Source organism: Seriola dumerili, unplaced genomic scaffold (genome assembly GCF_002260705.1).
Source record: "Seriola dumerili isolate Sdu_G_001 unplaced genomic scaffold, Sdu_1.0 BDQW01000088.1, whole genome shotgun sequence".
NCBI lineage: Eukaryota > Metazoa > Chordata > Actinopteri > Carangiformes > Carangidae > Seriola > Seriola dumerili.
The window spans coordinates 2,680,856-2,698,899 of record NW_019174343.1 but is presented as its reverse complement, the minus strand read 5'-3'; the positions used below and the strand labels follow the sequence as shown (position 1 = coordinate 2,698,899).

The 18,044-nt window shown below is 40.6% G+C and overlaps 2 protein-coding genes across 3 annotated transcripts; one reads left to right on the top strand and one right to left on the bottom strand.

Moving 5' to 3' along the window:
- The first annotated feature begins 3,201 nt into the window (after window positions 1–3,201).
- On the top strand, window positions 3,202–5,515 carry LOC111221865 (transcription factor 15-like). Its single transcript, XM_022745451.1, has 2 exons — window positions 3,202–3,804; window positions 4,748–5,515. Exons 1-2 carry the CDS (start codon window positions 3,319–3,321, stop codon window positions 4,808–4,810), a joined length of 549 nt encoding a protein of 182 aa, XP_022601172.1. The 5' UTR covers window positions 3,202–3,318; the 3' UTR covers window positions 4,811–5,515.
- Window positions 5,516–15,233: 9,718 nt separating this feature from the next.
- LOC111221867 lies at window positions 15,234–17,240 on the bottom strand. 2 transcript variants are annotated; one of them, XM_022745452.1, is made up of 4 exons: window positions 17,152–17,240; window positions 16,832–16,902; window positions 16,266–16,735; window positions 15,234–16,134 (listed from the first exon to the last, which is right to left on the bottom strand). In XM_022745452.1, the coding sequence occupies exons 2-4, from the start codon at window positions 16,833–16,835 to the stop codon at window positions 16,003–16,005; spliced, it is 606 nt and encodes a 201-aa protein (XP_022601173.1). In that variant the 5' UTR covers window positions 16,836–16,902; window positions 17,152–17,240; the 3' UTR covers window positions 15,234–16,002. The 2 variants fall into 2 exon arrangements, 1 of the variants encoding a protein (XP_022601173.1); XR_002665100.1 differs by lacking the exon at window positions 16,832–16,902.
- Window positions 17,241–18,044: the final 804 nt, after the last annotated feature.

Sequence of the window (18,044 nt, the reverse complement as noted above, 5' to 3'; positions counted from 1 at the left end):
AGCCTCGTTACCAATGACTTCTCTCTCTCCCTCCCTCTTTCCTGCTCTTTCTGCTCTGTGTGTCTTATGTTTAGTTATGCCTCTGCCTCCTTTAGTAATAATGATACATGGAATGAAAGTAGTTCATTTGCTGTAATGGAGGAGAGGCTCAGTGTATTGGAAGTGCTCCTCCTCTTCCCTGCAGTTCCCAAGCAGCTGGTAAACCAGAGCGGCTCAATAGACTGAGGCTCAACACTCCACTGACCAGTGGTGGAAATATCATCAGTCAGTCAGTCAGTCAGTCAGTCAGTCAGTCAGGAACATTCCAGATTATAGGGCTGACCCCACTGTTGCGGTCCAGGCAAAAAAACTCTATTTCACTAAATTCAGCATGAAACATGATACAGTGAAGGTGAAGCAACAGTTTGTGCTATGCCACTCACTCTCATACACACACACACACACACACACACACACTCATACACACACACACACACACACACACACACGCAAAGATGAATTAGAAAAGGCCTTTGCAGCAGACTGCAGCTGGCTATTAGGAGGAAGCTCTTTTCTCTCTGGTGCAGCTGTTTCCAATGAGTCAAGTTGTGTGACTTCAGTCTCTGGCAGCAGTTTCCCTCACAGGGGACAATGCTGACCATTTATCTATTCATTAACATATAGTATAGTTTAAGTGAAATAAGACTTTGCCTGTGTTGGTCTGGAACACTGTAGTGTCTCTACACTACACTATCCCAAGATGCTATCTTCTTTATTTTTTTAAAGGTTCTGACTAACAGCACACTACATTATTTGTTGGCAGTGTTATTCCATGATGTTCGTATCAGCTTCAAAAACCATTTAGTCAAACCTCATACTGTAGTAAGAGGTTCTCCCTGAGTACCACTGTCACATCTTCACTGACACACAGTCATTAGAACTTTAACCAACTCAACAGGCTTTTAATGACATTCCTTTAAGTTGATTGAAGGGGGAGTGAAGTATTTACGGCTCCACACTGGGAGGTGGAGTTGGTGTTGGGGGAAAGAAAGTGCAGTGGGGTCGTGTTACTGGTCGGCCAAGTGTGGTAAAACACCATGGTGTCCTGCTTTATGAGTGAACCGTGTTCTCCACAGGTCGCTGTTGTTGGTGCAGCTGAGTCGGGGGCCAGGGGCTGCCGGTGCCCCGGTTTGATGTGTCAAGGGTTGTGTTTGTAAAAACAGGCTCTTTAATGACACTCTGGCCCTTTTGCAGCAGTCTGTCCCACCCTCCCTCCATCAGCACCAGTCAATCTGGAAGCCATTTGCTCCGTAGAGAAGGTTCAGGTGTGATCACCTCCAGCATCTGCTGAGTGTTTATTTACCCGAAGCACTTAACCCATTAGACAAACTGAAACAGGACAACTGTGGAGCCATCAACACTAGACCACATTGGCCCTCTGAGGAATGGAGCCACTCCATAATTTAGAAATACACTGTATACATGATATGAATGCATCTTATACTGAAGGACAGATGCTTGGTGAATATTTTACTTAGTGCTTTTCAAGACTCTGTTTGTAGTCTAAAACACTTGATATATATTGTCATTTGAATCTCACATCACTATTTATTATCAATATTTATTTAAACTTGAAGATCATTGAGGGTAAAGCCTTCATTTACAATGTCATGTAGATAAAAAATACCTGTTAAAAAGGAGCATAAATTAGAACAAACATATAAATACAATTAATAAATAATGTAATGACAAGAATCAATTAAAAAAGGTACAAACACAGATTAAAAAGTCAGAGATTAAGAATCTAAAATGACCAAGAGGTACCAACAAATTCATTTTCAAAGTGCTTTGAGTTCAGATGGATGGTGCAAAGAAGCCAGAAGTAGATCTTCCAAACAGACAGTCATTAGTCCTGGTGTGATGACCAGATTCATTTATTTTATTTATTTATTTAGTTGGATCCCCATTAGCCACGACCAAGGTAGCAACTGCTCTTCCTGGGGTCCACTCAAGTAAACATTACATCATAAAGTAAAAATTACATCATAATGCAACACAATGTAAATTAAAATAAAAGACAAAAAAGAAAACAAGAAAATAACAACAAATACAAACAACAGTACAACTAGCTACTAATAATGATTTGATACAGCTCAAAAACAATAATACCACTAAAACAGCAGATACAGTGACTGAAGAATAAAATGAGGTTAAAAATGAAAGAAGTTCCTCATTCACCATCATATTCAAATATTATGTTGCCAAATATGTTCTTATTAACTAATGGATGGTTTACTAATGGATGTAAGACATGAAGGCAGTTTTCAATAAGGGCTTTGAGAATAAACAAATACACATGCAAATCGAGAGAGAGCGAGAGAGAGAGAGAGAGAGAGAGGGAGAAAGAGAGACAGACAGAGAGAGAGAGGTGACCATCCAATCTTTTATACAGGATGCAATGATGAGTGTTATAAGCATCAGCAGTAATGATGGTGAGAGCAGAGTGGTGGAGTTGCAGCTGAAGCCTATACAAGATGTTACCGTCATCTAAAACTCATAAAATAAAAGTTGCCTCAACATGTTTTAAATAGGAGAGTGTACAGGCCAGAGCATTGCACTGGTACTTTTATAGCAATACTAGAGTGTGACGATAATCAGGCAAAAGCCCTGCATTAAAAAAAATGACATAAGCTTAAGAACAGAAGTATGCAAAGCTAAATGTACTAAAGGTATCATAAAGTCTTAATCTGCAGTACAGTACAGTACAAAGTACAGTAACTAACAACGAGTTCAGTATTTGTCTCTGAGATGTTGAGTACTAACATAAAGCAGCATACAATGGAAACACTCAAGTGAAGTTAGTACCTCAAACTCATACTTGAGTACAGTGCTTGAGTGAATGTTCTTCGTAATGTTGCACCACTGTTGACAACACTTTCACTCTCACCACTGAACCACATGGAAGCTCCTGCCTCTGAAGGTCAGGCCAGTTTTAGGAGCTTCATGCCAATGTTTGCTCCCTGCTCTCCACTCATAAAAACTAATGACTCACCAGTGTCCACACCTCACTATAGGTGAAGCACCAAACTGGAGCTCTGTGAGTTTTAGGACCTAAACATGTGGGAGGATGGGAGCCTCTACCCCTCCCCTTACAGCTCCTGTAGCTGCTATAAGAGCCCTCCCTGTCATGATGACTGTCACTCCGGGCCATGGTATGGGGAAGTGTCATAACAGACCGGGGACTTCTGTTGGCTAAACCTTGGAGTAGCAGCTACCGTTACGCACGGCTCTGGTTTGCGTGCAGCTGTTTTCTCCTTGAAGATACGGGACTTGTTTACTATGATGGCTTTCACTATGCTGAGGCCCGTGTCGACTCATCCCTTCTCTTACCCCGCTGACCTGACCTTGATTTCGGACGACGAGGAGGGGAACCGCAGCGACAGCGACGGCAGCAGTGAGCAGGGCTACGGCTGCTGCGGGACCCCGGGGGGGAGTTACCGACAGGAGTCTGGCGGTGTGGTGGTGGAGACGCGCAACGCCGCTAACGCCAGGGAGAGACACCGGACCCAGAACGTCAACACGGCCTTCACGGCGCTGCGGACACTTATCCCCACGGAACCAGTGGACAGAAAACTCTCCAAAATCGAGACGCTGCGTCTGGCATCCAGCTACATCTCACACTTGGCCAACGTGCTGGTTGTCGGGGACGGGAGGGAGGACGGCCAGCCGTGCCTGACCGCTGTCTACAAGGAGCTGAAGGGGAGAGGAGAAGCCAAACAGCCCCGAAGTATCTGCACGTTCTGCCTGAGCAACCAACGGAAAGGGGTAAAATGTTCAGCAGATATGAATAACCCGAAACCCCATTTGAAATGTTGCTATCTGAAAGTTTCTCTCCCATTTCTCTCTCTCTCTCTCTCTCTCTCTCTCTCTCTCTCTCTCTCTCTCTCTCTCTCTCTCTCACATAAAGCAGAGATGATCTCAGATCTTCTTCAGATTCCTTAAACTCTACTGTTTACTGTTTTTTTTGGCTAAAACCAGCATAACATGCAAATCTATTTACAGTACACTTTCAACTTTTATTACAACTTGTGTTCCTGCACTGTTTCAACTGCAAAACACACAGGCCTAACAAAAGACCCCCACACTGACAATAGTGTGACATCTTTGCATACAATATATGCAATATATGCTGTCACGTGTGTATGATATTTCATTTCAGCATTGTTTTGTTATTTTACTCCAGAATTTAGGGATGAAAATTATGCATTTAATTGGAAAATCATTTTTCTGATGCAGCCTTTTAATATTCTATAGACATACTGTGTCTGAGTAAATTTACATTTCTGCTTGACTGGACTTTTGCAACAGTTCATCAGTGAGTCAAATATCTGACTGGATGGGTCTGTTCCAGTTTAGTGGGAGATCATATGACACCATGGGGTTTGGATGAGCTGCATGCATCCTAGTAAAATGGACGTCATCCATCTTGGCTTTCAAATCTCTCTGTTGGGATTTGGCTTATTTATAGGAGCCATATCGTTCAGAGCATGTGGAATATCCTTTAAAGGGAAACAGTGTTTTTTTATTAATTCTGGGCAACTATATAATTGTATAATTAACATTTATGGGGTTGTTAAGAAAGTACATGAAAACACCTGAACTCAGAAATTGTGTTTAGGTTTAAAATGTTTCCCGAAGCTACACGGTGATAATGACAGTTATGATCTTTTGAACTGACTTTGCATATACTTTCCATCTTTGTTCACAGGTGACGGACAGGCGGGACTGTGTGAAGATGCATGGGAACCGTGGGAGACAAATAAGTCGGTGATGAAACTGTTTGACCTGAAGTAGGAGTGGAGCCTCTCTTCAGAACTTTCAGCCATTCCTAGAGTCCAGAACCATTTCAGTCTGACAATAGTCTTAAAGGACTGCTCTGATTTTATGGGAGTGTGCCTCATAGGTCACTTTAGCCGGTATGAGCTGGGAAAAATTGGCACCAAAACTGTCTGTGTGTCACCAGAAACGTTCCCGAGCATATGGGGATTAGTAAAATATACAATGAAATTCTACACAATCAGTCGATATTGGATATCCATGTCATTCACATTCACAACAAAAGAACTGCACATTTAGATTAACATCAAATCCTTTTAATATGTGAACTGACAACAGACGATAACCATAATAAATCTATGTTATCAAGGTTTGGAATCCTGGTTATGGTGTGTTTACATAGATTACAATTACCAGCACGAATTACAAGTATTTATTGTATCAAAAAGGTGACCTTTTAATTATTGAAGGATCTACAAAAGATGTGGAGATGCTTTTGGTGCCTGTCCCCTTATTATAGGCTGCTGTGCTATGTAAAATTTCATGGGACAAAACTCCCATGAAAGTTTGCATGGTTCTTAGAGATGAAGCTGAGATGGTTTTGGGAAGCTTGGCTCACAAACAGACTTATAAAGCAAAGCAGTTTCAGGAATAAGACCTAAGAGGACCGACCACTCTGCTGTTTGTGCAACAGGAGACATCTGTGGGACATTATTTTGTTTGCTTTTTCATTACATGTTGTAAACTACTTTTAAATTAAATTTATTTTTACACAGACATGTCTCTCTTATATTTTGCCTTTAGTGTAATGGCAATGTGTTTTGAAGCTGTTTCGATGCTTCTGCGTGGCCCGTTAACAGTGGATGTAACATTTTCTCATTAATAATGAACGGAAAATATTCCTGTTGAGCTGTAATTGGCATCATTTTTAATTATTGTCCCGTAACAAAGCTGCATGATTTACTGTATGTAGGTACCTCAAAATTTCAAATCGTGCGATCACAATATGAACGGATCAAAACACTGGCAGGTTGGATTTTTTCCCCTGTCACAGTATAGAGTCCAACCAGTTTGCAAAAAACATAGGTGCATAATTATAGTCTCCATTACTGTGGATATTCCACCAAACACACATATTTCAACAGAATTACTTTCTAATGAAGAAATACCCCCTATGAAAAGTGTGGACAGTGTGTTCTGTAAATGGTGCAGAGCTACTGCGCTGTATTGAAGTAGAAACCTCAGAGCCAGAGATCTCTACACTCAAAGATCAGTCTAATGCAAGTTTCACACGGATAAAGACTGACTCATTTTAAGACAAAAAATTAGACACCTTACCCCCAGACTAACTCAGGTCTAAGACCAATGTTACCATGGTGACAATCAATGATACCTGCACTGACCAGCACCGAACAGCAAAAAAAAGGGGAAAACATGGCTCATAATTTGTGGTTTGCTAACATTGACATGGAGAGAGAAATGAGAAGGGAAAGAGTTTTTAGGGACTGCAGAGGTTTTTCTCCAAATTTTTTTCTTTTTATTGTTTCACTCTGCTGAATTTCCAAAGTAAAATGTCCTTGTAACTGTTGAAATCTTCCAGTAGACAAACATTTCTGCTGGGGTTAATGGAACTGAGCGGCTGGATGTGGTTCCTGTGTCTGCTATTTTTCTTATATTGAAAAAAGTCTTAATTTACCCAGAATTCATTGTACCACAGTCCAGTCTAAGAGTCAAGAACTAAACTGATTTGTGCAACAGATGAATTTAGACTCAGTCTATCTGAAGTCTGACTGTTTGTTCTATCTAAGACATAGTCAGCTTCAGGACAACCAAACCAAAGCTATTTGTATGGCTAGATACTACAAGAGGTATGTGACAAAACATGCGCATTTCATTTGTGTGAACTGACCCTTTAACATGTTTGTAGATCAATGAAAATACAAAAAAGAAGATTTCTATTTTCTGATTTCCTTTATAAACCACATATCGAGAGTTAGATGCAAATTGAGGACAGCCAGACCCCTGAAGTGCAAAGCTCTCCAACCATTACTGGCGTTGTCTGCCTGTAACTGCTCAGAAGAGGAAACCTGTACGGGGAATCTAAATGAAGGTTTACCTCTCCATCTGAGCAATGCCAAGGAATCTCTACAGAGGAAGTAATCAATCTTTTCCTTAGCTGGCTGTCTCTGAAATCAGTGTATCCCAGCAGTGTCTGACCGCAGAAAGCCCTGCCGGGGTGGTAGGTGCCGAGTGCCAGTTAGGAAGGCATGAATCAGAGTCAGCTCTGGGAAAGGTAAAGACAAAACAGGAAAGACACAAATTAGTTTTGTTGGACCTATTGTGGTGACTGATGATTACTCATGGGGACCATCAGGGAGTGTAGCACATTACTGGACTCATGCCAACAAGATCAATCAGGGAGAGGAAAAAACAAGAGTTTAAAGCGTAGTGTTAGAGCTGAAAGAGTCTTTAAAAGGTAAGTTCATAAATCTGTGCATTCCCATGTTTGGAAAATGCCTAATTTACAATTATAATCAATTTGCATATTATCTGTAATTCTGCTCAATGCAATTGAAATTTGAGCAGCTAATTTCATGTTTTCATTAATAATACTCCATTCAAAGTTTTGTACATTTGGATCAGTATCAGGAAAAATAGAGAAATCTGAGGGCTGGTCTTTCGGCCTGAATCTGCTCTGGTAGTAAACTTCCCACTTTGGGATCCACATGTGGTGTTGATCAGTCACAGCTAATATCACCTAGAACCCTCTATCCAGAAAAACACAGCTGCTGCTGAATCCATGTTATAGATCACACCAGGGGAGCAGCATCGTGGGCTGTGTGAGAACCAGTTTCTACACAGAGAGACAGTTTTTAAATGGGATGTGCCAAAAGTGACAAAAAGTACTCAAAGGTGTTAAAAAGTGCTCAATGGATGAATGACAACAAGTCTGCCCCACATTACCTTGCAACAATCACATAATGTGATGAAAATAAAAGTTTACAAGATGTCCACTGTGATGGATTACCACAGTCAAGGAGGTTTGAAGTCTCTGCAAGCTGATTTTCATAGTGAAACTAACTTTAAAGCACTGTCGCATTTCTTGAAAAAAAAAACAATATGAAATGAATAGTTTGGAAAATATATGTGAATTGACTTTCTTCCAGAGAGTTAGATGAGAAGGCTGATGCCACTCTGGGCACTGAATATGGAGCTTCAGGCAGCAGGCAGTTATTAGCTGAGATTGGCCTAAAGACTGATAACTGGAGGGAACAAGCGGGTCATGTGCTGAATTATTTCTAGTCTAGCTGTTTTCCCTGTGTGCTAAGTAAAACAGCTGCTAGCTGTTCCCCCATAGTTCCAACATGGATCTGGCCTTGCAGAGAACTTGCTGATTAAAGATGGCTGTTAAAAACATTTCACTTTCTAAGGAAGCACAAATGTTGCTGTCCCTTCTTACAGACCACCTCATAATTTGCATTTGTGATGTCAATCTTCTCATCTCTTGCCAAGAAAACAAATCAGTGCCCCAGCAGTTACTCATCATCACATTGTGCGGCAGAACAGCCCACTCTAACCTGAGTCCTTAAAAAACATAGCTGAAGTGATTTTTAAAGGCACACCCCTGTGAAATAGCATTTACAGTCCTCTGCTCACCCCGACCTCCATCCCCCTCACCCAATCCCCATCCCCAAGCAGGAAGATGTCACAGAGGAACAGGAAGGAAAAGGCCTGAATGCTAGACCCTGCCAAGGCCCTCCCTGTGAGCCCTGGGTCAGTGCCAGTTTTGACATCAGTCGGGATGGGATGGCCCACTGAGCTCAGCTGATGCTTATTTTAATCCCTGGGTGGGAACGCATTGCTGAACAAAACTCTGAAACTCAGTCAATCAGCAACTTTACACTGAACTCACTGAGTGTGTTCGTTCCACAGGTAACTTTAAACATAAAAAAAACAATTGAAATGATATTCACCTCTCCATTATGTAGCATGTAAATAACATATGAATAGATACAGACAGAGGGTTTGTAAGTAAGTCCCTGAAAAAGGTCTATTTACCTCTGTACCATTTAAGGTTATTCACTGGACTTAAACAGCTCGCATTTCAATAAAACTGGAAAAATTGAGGCGTTTTGAAACTTTCACTACCACAGCCTGAAAAATATATGCATTAGTACCAGCCGTCAAATAGTCTTCTCAGTCAACTATTTGCAATTAAAGAAAATGTGAGATGTATGAGATATTACACTGATAGGAATCTGAAAATTACATTAATTACACATTAATTGAAATGGCTGAATCACTTTATTACACTCACAGTCTGTAACTTCGGCCTCTAGGTGTCTCTCAATCTGAACAATAACAAAAGATGTCTTTGGGTGATGTCATGAAATAGTGTGGGATCATGGGAGTTATTGTCTTCATCACCATTACCATAAGCTCCTCCCGGTTTGGATTCCTTCAGTGTCAGTGGTTCAGGAAATCAAACAGAACCAGTGATTCTAACCATTAAAAACACTGAATAAAGCAGTTTGACATTTAAAGTCAGTGTTTGACCGATGTTGTACGGAGGACAGAGACTCAGGGAAGAGCTGGAGCTGAGATTGATGCTAACCTTTGTTCTGATTGTTTCTCTATAACTTATGAAGCAGACGTTCAGCAGGTTTTTACCAGCAGCTGAATTATCCACAGAGGTGTCCTCCTCTCCACAACAAACACACCAGGGGATTAAAACCAGTAGAAACACCCAGAAAGCAGTTTGACTTTAACAATCAGAGATTCACCAACGCTCTTCAGCGACACGGGATAGGATGTCTCCATGTAAGAACACAGCACAACAACATACACAGTAGAACATAGGTCTTGTTGTTTTTAGACATTTTAGGGTGGAAAAGTTACAGATTATAACTTTAACTCTCATAGTCTGGAGCAATGACCTCAGACTGGTTTGGTTTGTTGTTAAAGCTAGTGATATCCTTGTACAGGACAGTATAAAGTTCCATATGAAAGCCAAAGTCACCTGCGGTATGTTCCAGATCTTCAGCCCCATCTGTAAAGCATTAATGGAGAATACCATGGGGCAAATAGAAAGGACTAAGATTGCAATACAGACCCTTATGGTCCTGTAGCTCAACTGTTTGTCTGGGCAGACACACTCCACCCCCTCACTGCCTCTTATTCAACCTCAGAGTTCCCCAGCAGGCCAACCTGTCAGAGGAGATAATCACCATTGGACACGCACTGTGGGACAGCAGCCTTGGACAGGCTGCTTCTGATTTTTATGATTGTTTTCCACTGATGGGCGGAGCGGGAGAACAGGCAGCAATTCAGTCCTCTGCAGCAGCAAAACAGGCACTAACTGAGCTAGACACCGTAGTGTGTGTTTGTGTGTGTGTGTATGTGTGTGTGGGTCTGTGTGTACTCCTTCCAATAGTCACAATCACAATTTTTCCAGTTTTAATTGAATTTTAAGCAGTTGGAGTCCAGTGAATGACCTGACATGAGTCTAATTGTGTAAATTTCATAGAAAACGAGCCTTTTTCAGGCATTAAGAAATTGGTTCATTTACATCTGTCCTGCATCAGTGGAGGTAAATGGAGCCTTGAAAGTTAATATAAAACAGTTCATACAGATGCCTGTCTGTGCAAAGGCAGTGCTGGAATAAACTGTTACTACACCCTCTGATACATTATTGGGATAATACTGCGCAGCAGGAAGTAGCACTGTATAGTGCTATCAGAATGGTGAGGGGGAAAAAGGCAAGTAACAGGAGTAACTCTGAGCCTCCACTGCCCAGCACCACGGTCAATGTTTCACCTCACCTGTTCCAGCATTGAGTGTCCTGGACGGCACCTCATCTGCTGTAGAGATGGGGGTCATCTTGTCTGCTCCAGCTTCAGGGGTCTGAGCCAAAGACTTGCTTGTCGGCCATCACAGCTGACAAGTAGAATTTTATAGTTGTCCCTTTCAGATTTGAGTTTTATTTTCTCCATGGCCTTTCAGACTCATGGCAATCACGTTTTAGCTGATTTATAGACTTTAGTAGTGCAACAGCAGGTTGGTATGAGAGGTGGCTAGATTATCACACTTAACATTGAAAGGTGTTGGTAAAGGTGATGGCATTGGTTACTGATTTTCATAAAAACACAGTAGTGATTTGAAATAGTGATATCTTCAATATTAGTATATCTGACCTCAACAATCCTGACACTGAAATATCAATCTAACAGAGTGCGTGTGTGTGTGTGTGTGTGTGTGTGGGTGTGAAAGAAAGAGAGAGAAGCCTGACCTCCATCACATCACAAAAGCTTTCTAAATTGAGGCAGTGTGTTCCAGTGAAATATTTTACTTACTAAAAATCGGGGAACAGATCTTTAAAATTTTTGGCAACATGTTCAGTTGAACCCCATTGACACAATGCTGATTCTCAAGAAGAGCATTTCACTATAAATAAACTGCAAAGTTCACTTCCCTTCAGCCCTTAAGTTTGCTGCAGAGTAATCACAGTCAGCCTGTGTTTGCTAATCTTGCATGGTAACTAGATTTCCCATGAGGATCCATCTTGCCCGTGGCTGCAGCACAGTGGTTCCGACCAATCAGCAAACTACTGGCGAAAAACTACAAGCGACTGTTTTAGTTGTGCCTTTTTATGCACAAATTTTCCTCAGAAACACGCATGCACACAAACACACACACACACACACATTGTGACATATATTAAGGTGTGACACTGAATGGGAACAACTCCCCTGTAAGGAAGTCTGTAGACATGCATTTAAAAAAAAAAAAAACACATGAACAATAAATGTAACTGTTCACTGCGTGGAGGATCCTGTAACCGGGAGATGGATGGGGGAAAGAATACACGTCTAAAAACTTTGAACCAGTGTCAACACCTAGAGCAATTGTTTGGAGGATATCCTCAATCAAGGCCCAAAAAGCACAATGAATAGTCTCGCTGACAGAAACCCACTGCCCCCAACAACCTCCTTGAACTGCCGGCTGAGCGCCTGAGAGGAATGAATGTAGCTGCTCCTGCTCCAAGCACAACACCACAGTGACCTCTGAACTTTGTGTCTTATTGAACAATGCCTACACACGACTCCTGCCATTTTTGACATGTCACTCATCTGATAATGGCTTGTGAGCTCAAACTTGCCCTGGTTCAGGCTGTACTGTACTGACACCCAAGACTGGATTAACTTGTTCAATGACTGAAGAGCAGAATTTGTTACCTCTATTTACAACCACCATTATCCTCCCACTGCGCTTTTTGTGTATGTACTCTGTCCCTCCCAAGTTCCCATCCAGTACAGTGTACACAACAGACTACACACGACAGCTACCTTTTGTTCAGACACTCACAAACCAACCAATCAGCCTGTCCTGGAGTAATACCTGACCCTGAATTGGTCAATTACTTGAACTACTTTTAATTAAAATTAAGAATATGCTCAATGTGTGCACAAATATGAACTAAAACAATGCAGGTCTTACAACTAGATTTTGACACAGGGAAGTCAAAATATGAACATAATGAGTGGTTATAACTAGAATATAGCAACATTATTGTTCTTCTAAAACCCTACAGAACACAGACAAACGCTCACTCAGGTGATTTCAGATGTTTAGGGTCACTTATTGTGAAAAATAAGAAGTTGATGTGAGTGTGTTTTTGTCCTTTTGGCATGTTCTATAAACATATTTATGCCATATAAGTTTGATTATATCCTGGGTGACAGGGGTGACTGCTTCAGTAACCTGAGGGCTCTGCCGTACACTACACAGCAGCTTTGACAATGCAGCATTTGATTCATGAGAGTTGATCATAAACAGTTTCACACCATCTTGCGTGTAATTGTACCATTCATGTGTGGCATTTACCCTAATATATTCTCATGACATTAAAAAATGAGAGTATCAGTGGGTTTTCATGCACCTAATATAGAAAATCTCTGTTTTTCTGCATGTCACTAACTGTAGTGTGGCGTCTGTGTCTGGCAGGATGTGTGTTGAGATATTTCCTGTAGCCTTTGTGTTTACCTGCCTTTGTGTGCAACTGACTGATACTGTAAAACAACACAGCACTGAGACTGGTCATATGAAGCTCGAATGTAGAAACATGTTAGTTGAAAATTTGCAAATTGTATTCTGAAAAGTAGCTCATAACATGATGTTAAATGTGTGACTTGTTCAAATGTAAAATGATGCATACACCTTTTTTGTGTTTCCCTTGAGTCTGACTGGAGTGTTCGACTTAATTTAAGAAATGATCTGATATCTGAAGAGCCTAAAGGAAAGAGCCAAACACCTGTTCTACCATCGTATGGGAATTTAGTGGAATCAAGTCATTTTTTCCACATTGACTTGATGTAAATATATAAGTTTGGATCATTTCAAGTTAATTCAACTTTATTTTCAGGCCACATCAGAACTGATAAACATAAACGGTTGTAACTTCTGCTCTTTTGACATGAAATGATGGCAAAGCATTTGGTCCCAGATGCTGGTGGTCTAGTGCGACATCTAGTGGCAGTGAATACCACATATATAACCTTTAAGTTTTTAAAGAATCAAAACTATATACTATTATATATTACTATATTAACAGACTTCCCAGAATTCACATAAATGGACTTGCTCCTTCATACCTGTCTGATCTGCTTAAACCTTATACTCCATCTCGGGCTCTCCGTTCCCAGAATTTAGGGCTCCTGTCTGTTCCCAGAGTAAAAAAAGATGTCTGCTGGCTGCAGAGCCTTTTCCTATCGGGCCCCTCTGCTCTGGAACAACCTCCCTGCTGATATCAGACTGTCTGACTCCGTTCAGACTTTCAAATCTAAACTTACAACCTATTTTTATGCTTTAACTTTCAGTTAGCTTCAAATTCTTTTACAAACTCAGGCTTTGTACCTGTTGCCATCCTACCACTGGCGGTTGTCATGCCAACGAGATCACTGTTAACTTTCTGAATATCACTTATCACTTATCATCATTAAGCTGAAATAGATTTGGAAAGGTTACAAAGGTCAATTTAACATTTGGTGGTGTTAGAAAAACAAACGGTATCTTTAGACTTTAACATTTTAAGGCAGCCTTTTCAATCATATTGTTAAGATGAAATAACAGGCTGAGGGGTAGGGCTGCTGCTGCTTCGTTGAAAGGGTGAGTAGTCCTCTCCTTAATCCATCCTCTAACGGCAGCAAAGTCACTATCCTACCAGTACAACACCAATGAGGATGACATGACAAAGTCCATGGACCTTAACTGCTGACCAGAAAATGATGATAATGACAAAGATGTGCAACTAAGCTACTCCCTGACACTGTTATATAAAAAGCCATACTGTGTGAAGCTGGTCTTTCTCACCCGAGGCGGTCAAATGGCAAACCTGCCTGACCAGTGTAGGCCGTCAGACAACAGCAGGATGTCTGACGGCCTACATGTCTTATCTGGCTTTTTAGTTGAAGACACTTTACTTGCTCCATTTAGTTCAAAAATAAAGTTACACTGTGTCAGTTCAAAGAGAAATAGGATTTAAAGTCTGTTTAAAGCCCCAGTTGCTGAAGTCAGGGCTTAGTCAGCCTGAGAAACTGCTTGAACCACAACGCAATTTTAAGACCTAGGATTGTGGGAAACTGAGTCCATGTGGAGGCACGTGTTGCCTCACTGTTCTTTCTGCTCCTGTACGACTGCATCACATCTACAGGCTCTGCTTAGAGCAGTGGTTCCCAACCTGTGGGCCAGGGCCCACTGGTGGGCCGTGAAGATATTGCAAGTGGGCCGACAAATCATTTGCAAAACAGTAGAATTTTGTTGAAAAGATGTAATTATAAAAGATATGATATTAAAATTAAATTATAAATCATGTTTCTGAATGTTTTGGAAATGTGTGAAAAACTTAGCCAATGATAGGAACTTTTATGTTATCGCCACCTTGTATACTGTTTCCTATCTCAGTCTGAGTCAATCCTGAATGTTCGATCATTACTAAAAAAAAAGCCCAGTGAGAGGGCATGATTTGGCCTCCATACTGTTATGGGGTCAGATGTGGGCCGCCAACATTAATTAAATATTCAAGTGGGCCATGAGTTGGATAACCACTGGTTTCATTGATGCACCAGTGCTACAGTATGTGCAACATGTCCGTTGAATGTGAGCTAAAGGATTATTTTCCACTTTCTCTTTCATATGTCACATAACCATCATATACAGAGTGAACACTCACTGATTGAATCAGGAAGTAGATCCAGAACGCAGTATTCTTAGTGAGAGCAGAAGTAGAATAAAAAGGGCAAAACAAATACATTTTATAGGCAGAGATCATATAAAGAGAAACAATTAAGCTTTATTCCAGAGCTAAACTAAGAAATGAGAGAAATACAAAATAAAAAAATGAACAAATGCAAATAGCTGATAAAACAATGCCACAAAAAACATGTACTGAAACTGGTTACAGGAGTTAATTAGTTTACAAAATGAGACAGATCCATTAAGCATCACTGTTACAATTCTCTCTTTATAGTTCTTGTCTTGAGTAGGAATGTAGTTTGTTGTGAAAGAAGCTTTGAAAAGCATTTAAAGAGCTGAACTTCATTGTGAATCCTAGAAAGCTCAAAATGCAGCATCTCATGTGATGTGCCCTCTTCAACTCGCTTATTTACACAATGTTTGCAAGTATCAATCTCCACTCCCAAGTTATTCACATTATGCAGTCATTATGAAGTAGCTGGAATTAGACAGGCTTGGGGAGCAGATGGCTGACACAATTCTTTAGCTTTATCCACAATATCCACTTTAAATGAATTATTTATGTACTAATAATGGTATGATCACATCAAAGCCTTCAGCCTTGTCCATTTTTGAAATTGTGTCTATTTTCTTCTCTCAGTGTTATTATTTAATTTCTCTACATGGGATGATAACCAAAAGCAGGGATCTTGATCACAACATGACCTCAGTCCTTTAATTGTCGACACAGAAGCTTCTGGATCTTGACGTTGCTCGACTTGAGTGTTTTTTAAGTTATTTTTTGGGGATTTTTATTGCCTTTATCTGACAGCGACTGTAGAGACAGACTGGAAATACAGAGAGAGAGAGAGAGAGAGAGAGAGAGAGAGAGAGTGTGTAGGTGAGTGACATGTAGTCAGCCAGGAGTTGAACTGGGGACCTGCTGCTCAGGGCTTTTTACACACTTGTGACATCCGTCCTATTCTCTCCGCTGTTAGGTTGCCCTTGCTCTTCCTTTTTGCAGCACTTGTTTAACATTAAACATAATCCTATTACAGCGGCCAATAAGAGAAGCCACATTCCAGCTTCCTAAACCACAGGAGAAAAAAAAGTGACATGAAACAGTGTTAACCAAACACATTTTGTGGAAAGTTGCAATTTTTCACAGATCAACAACTGACAAATGCAAACCAAACTAGAGACATCAGGTTGTTCCTTACCTGAGACCCAGAATACCATTTCTGGGTGTTGATTAACTCCTGCGATGCGTTGTGGTTGTCTGCTTTGCACAATTTCTGTCGAGAAGCATTGTCAATAACTACAAACCTCCCTGACTGCGATGAAAATGCACAGGCAACGTACTGGCCATCAAAAAGCATCAGGAGGATCCACACTACGGAGGAAACACAGCTGGAAGCCAGAAGTCCTATCCGCTCTTTCCAAGACTTCTTACTCTCACATCCCTGGATTTTTATCATCAGCACAAAGGCCAGTAGAGCAGGACCAATGAAAAATAAAACCACAAGTCGAACATTCTGTTTGGACTCACAAGGACATGCAAACTCCATCTCCAGTAACTTCTCCAAGCAAGCAAGGATGAAACCAAAAACCATATTTGAGGCAACAGGGCTCTTTTCAATTTCACTCTTCAGTGTAGAGATCCATATCATGTTTGCTGACATATTTAATTCTGCATAGATGAAAAATAGAGATGAAATCATGAAAATAAAGACTGTAGAGCTGCATCAACTAACATTTCAAGTGGTATTTTAAACATTTCACTCACCCATGCTGTAAAGTTTTTAGCTGAATATTCAAATATTCATCCATGGGCTGGCATGAATGAAAATTGAAAATCTATAGAGAGAGTGCTGGTCAGATTATAATTGCGCTTGTATGAGAGTTTTCTAATTTAGTTTTTATAGACTGATCTGACCTGAGAAGAAACTCCTGAACAAACAACAAACATACAGCTACTCAGACAACCACCTTCATGAAGTCACTGTTTACTGTTGGGTATAATTTCATTACATTTGTTTACATTGTGGAATCAATCAGCCATAAATGTCTCTTAGTGGGACTGTAATGGTTCTAAGTTACACTTACCTTATGTAATTTTCAGTCTCTCAAAAAATCTGTTGCAACTAAAAGACTTGAGCTCGTCAGTGATGCTTGTTCTCAGCTGCTCAGTTTAGTCTTGCGTGAAAGATAATGTACTTCCTGCTTTTGTTGTGAGCAGCATAACTTTTCATATGACCACAACTTGCCAAAAGCAGGAAGCCACACTCACGTACACAATATACACACAAAAGGAGAGGGGGAGACACAAGGGAAACAAGGAAACACAAGGAGAATAACCAAAGTTGTGGCAGAGCCGTAACAGAAACTCCTAAGAATAATGGGCGTGTCAGTCCTAACTTTACAACTCCTCATTTTTCTGACTAAGAGTAATTCACAAAGACACTTAGCTCTAAAAGTAGCACCTAAGTCTGGGAAAAGTTAGAAGCAGTGGAGAGGACTCCTAACCCACTACGACCAAATCATAGAGAATCTTAAAGGGCTGCTGTCATTCCACATTGCAGTTTTTTGGGCAATGTACAGGCCATTAATTATATAGTAATTTTGTAGTAATGCGAAGAAATTTCCAAGAAATAACAGTCAAGTAAAATCAGTATAGTGACAAATTGTATTAGTAAAATTACTTGGAATTACTGTAAATTGCTCCTGTTGAAACTACCCGTATATTTAAAGAAACTACATACACAACTCCATGTTACAGGCAGTGGTAAGGTCATGGGTTAACTACAGTGATATTTCTAGCAGTCGCCACATTTACCATTAACTCTTGGTGAACATCTGTTGCATTGGCTATCACTCCTCTTATTATTGGAAGATCAGACTGCAGAAATTACAAATATATTAGGTCCATTACACTGAAAGTACTTGGCTTGTGAAGGAAACTGGCTGCTGAGTTAACAATGTTGACATGGTGACGGTTG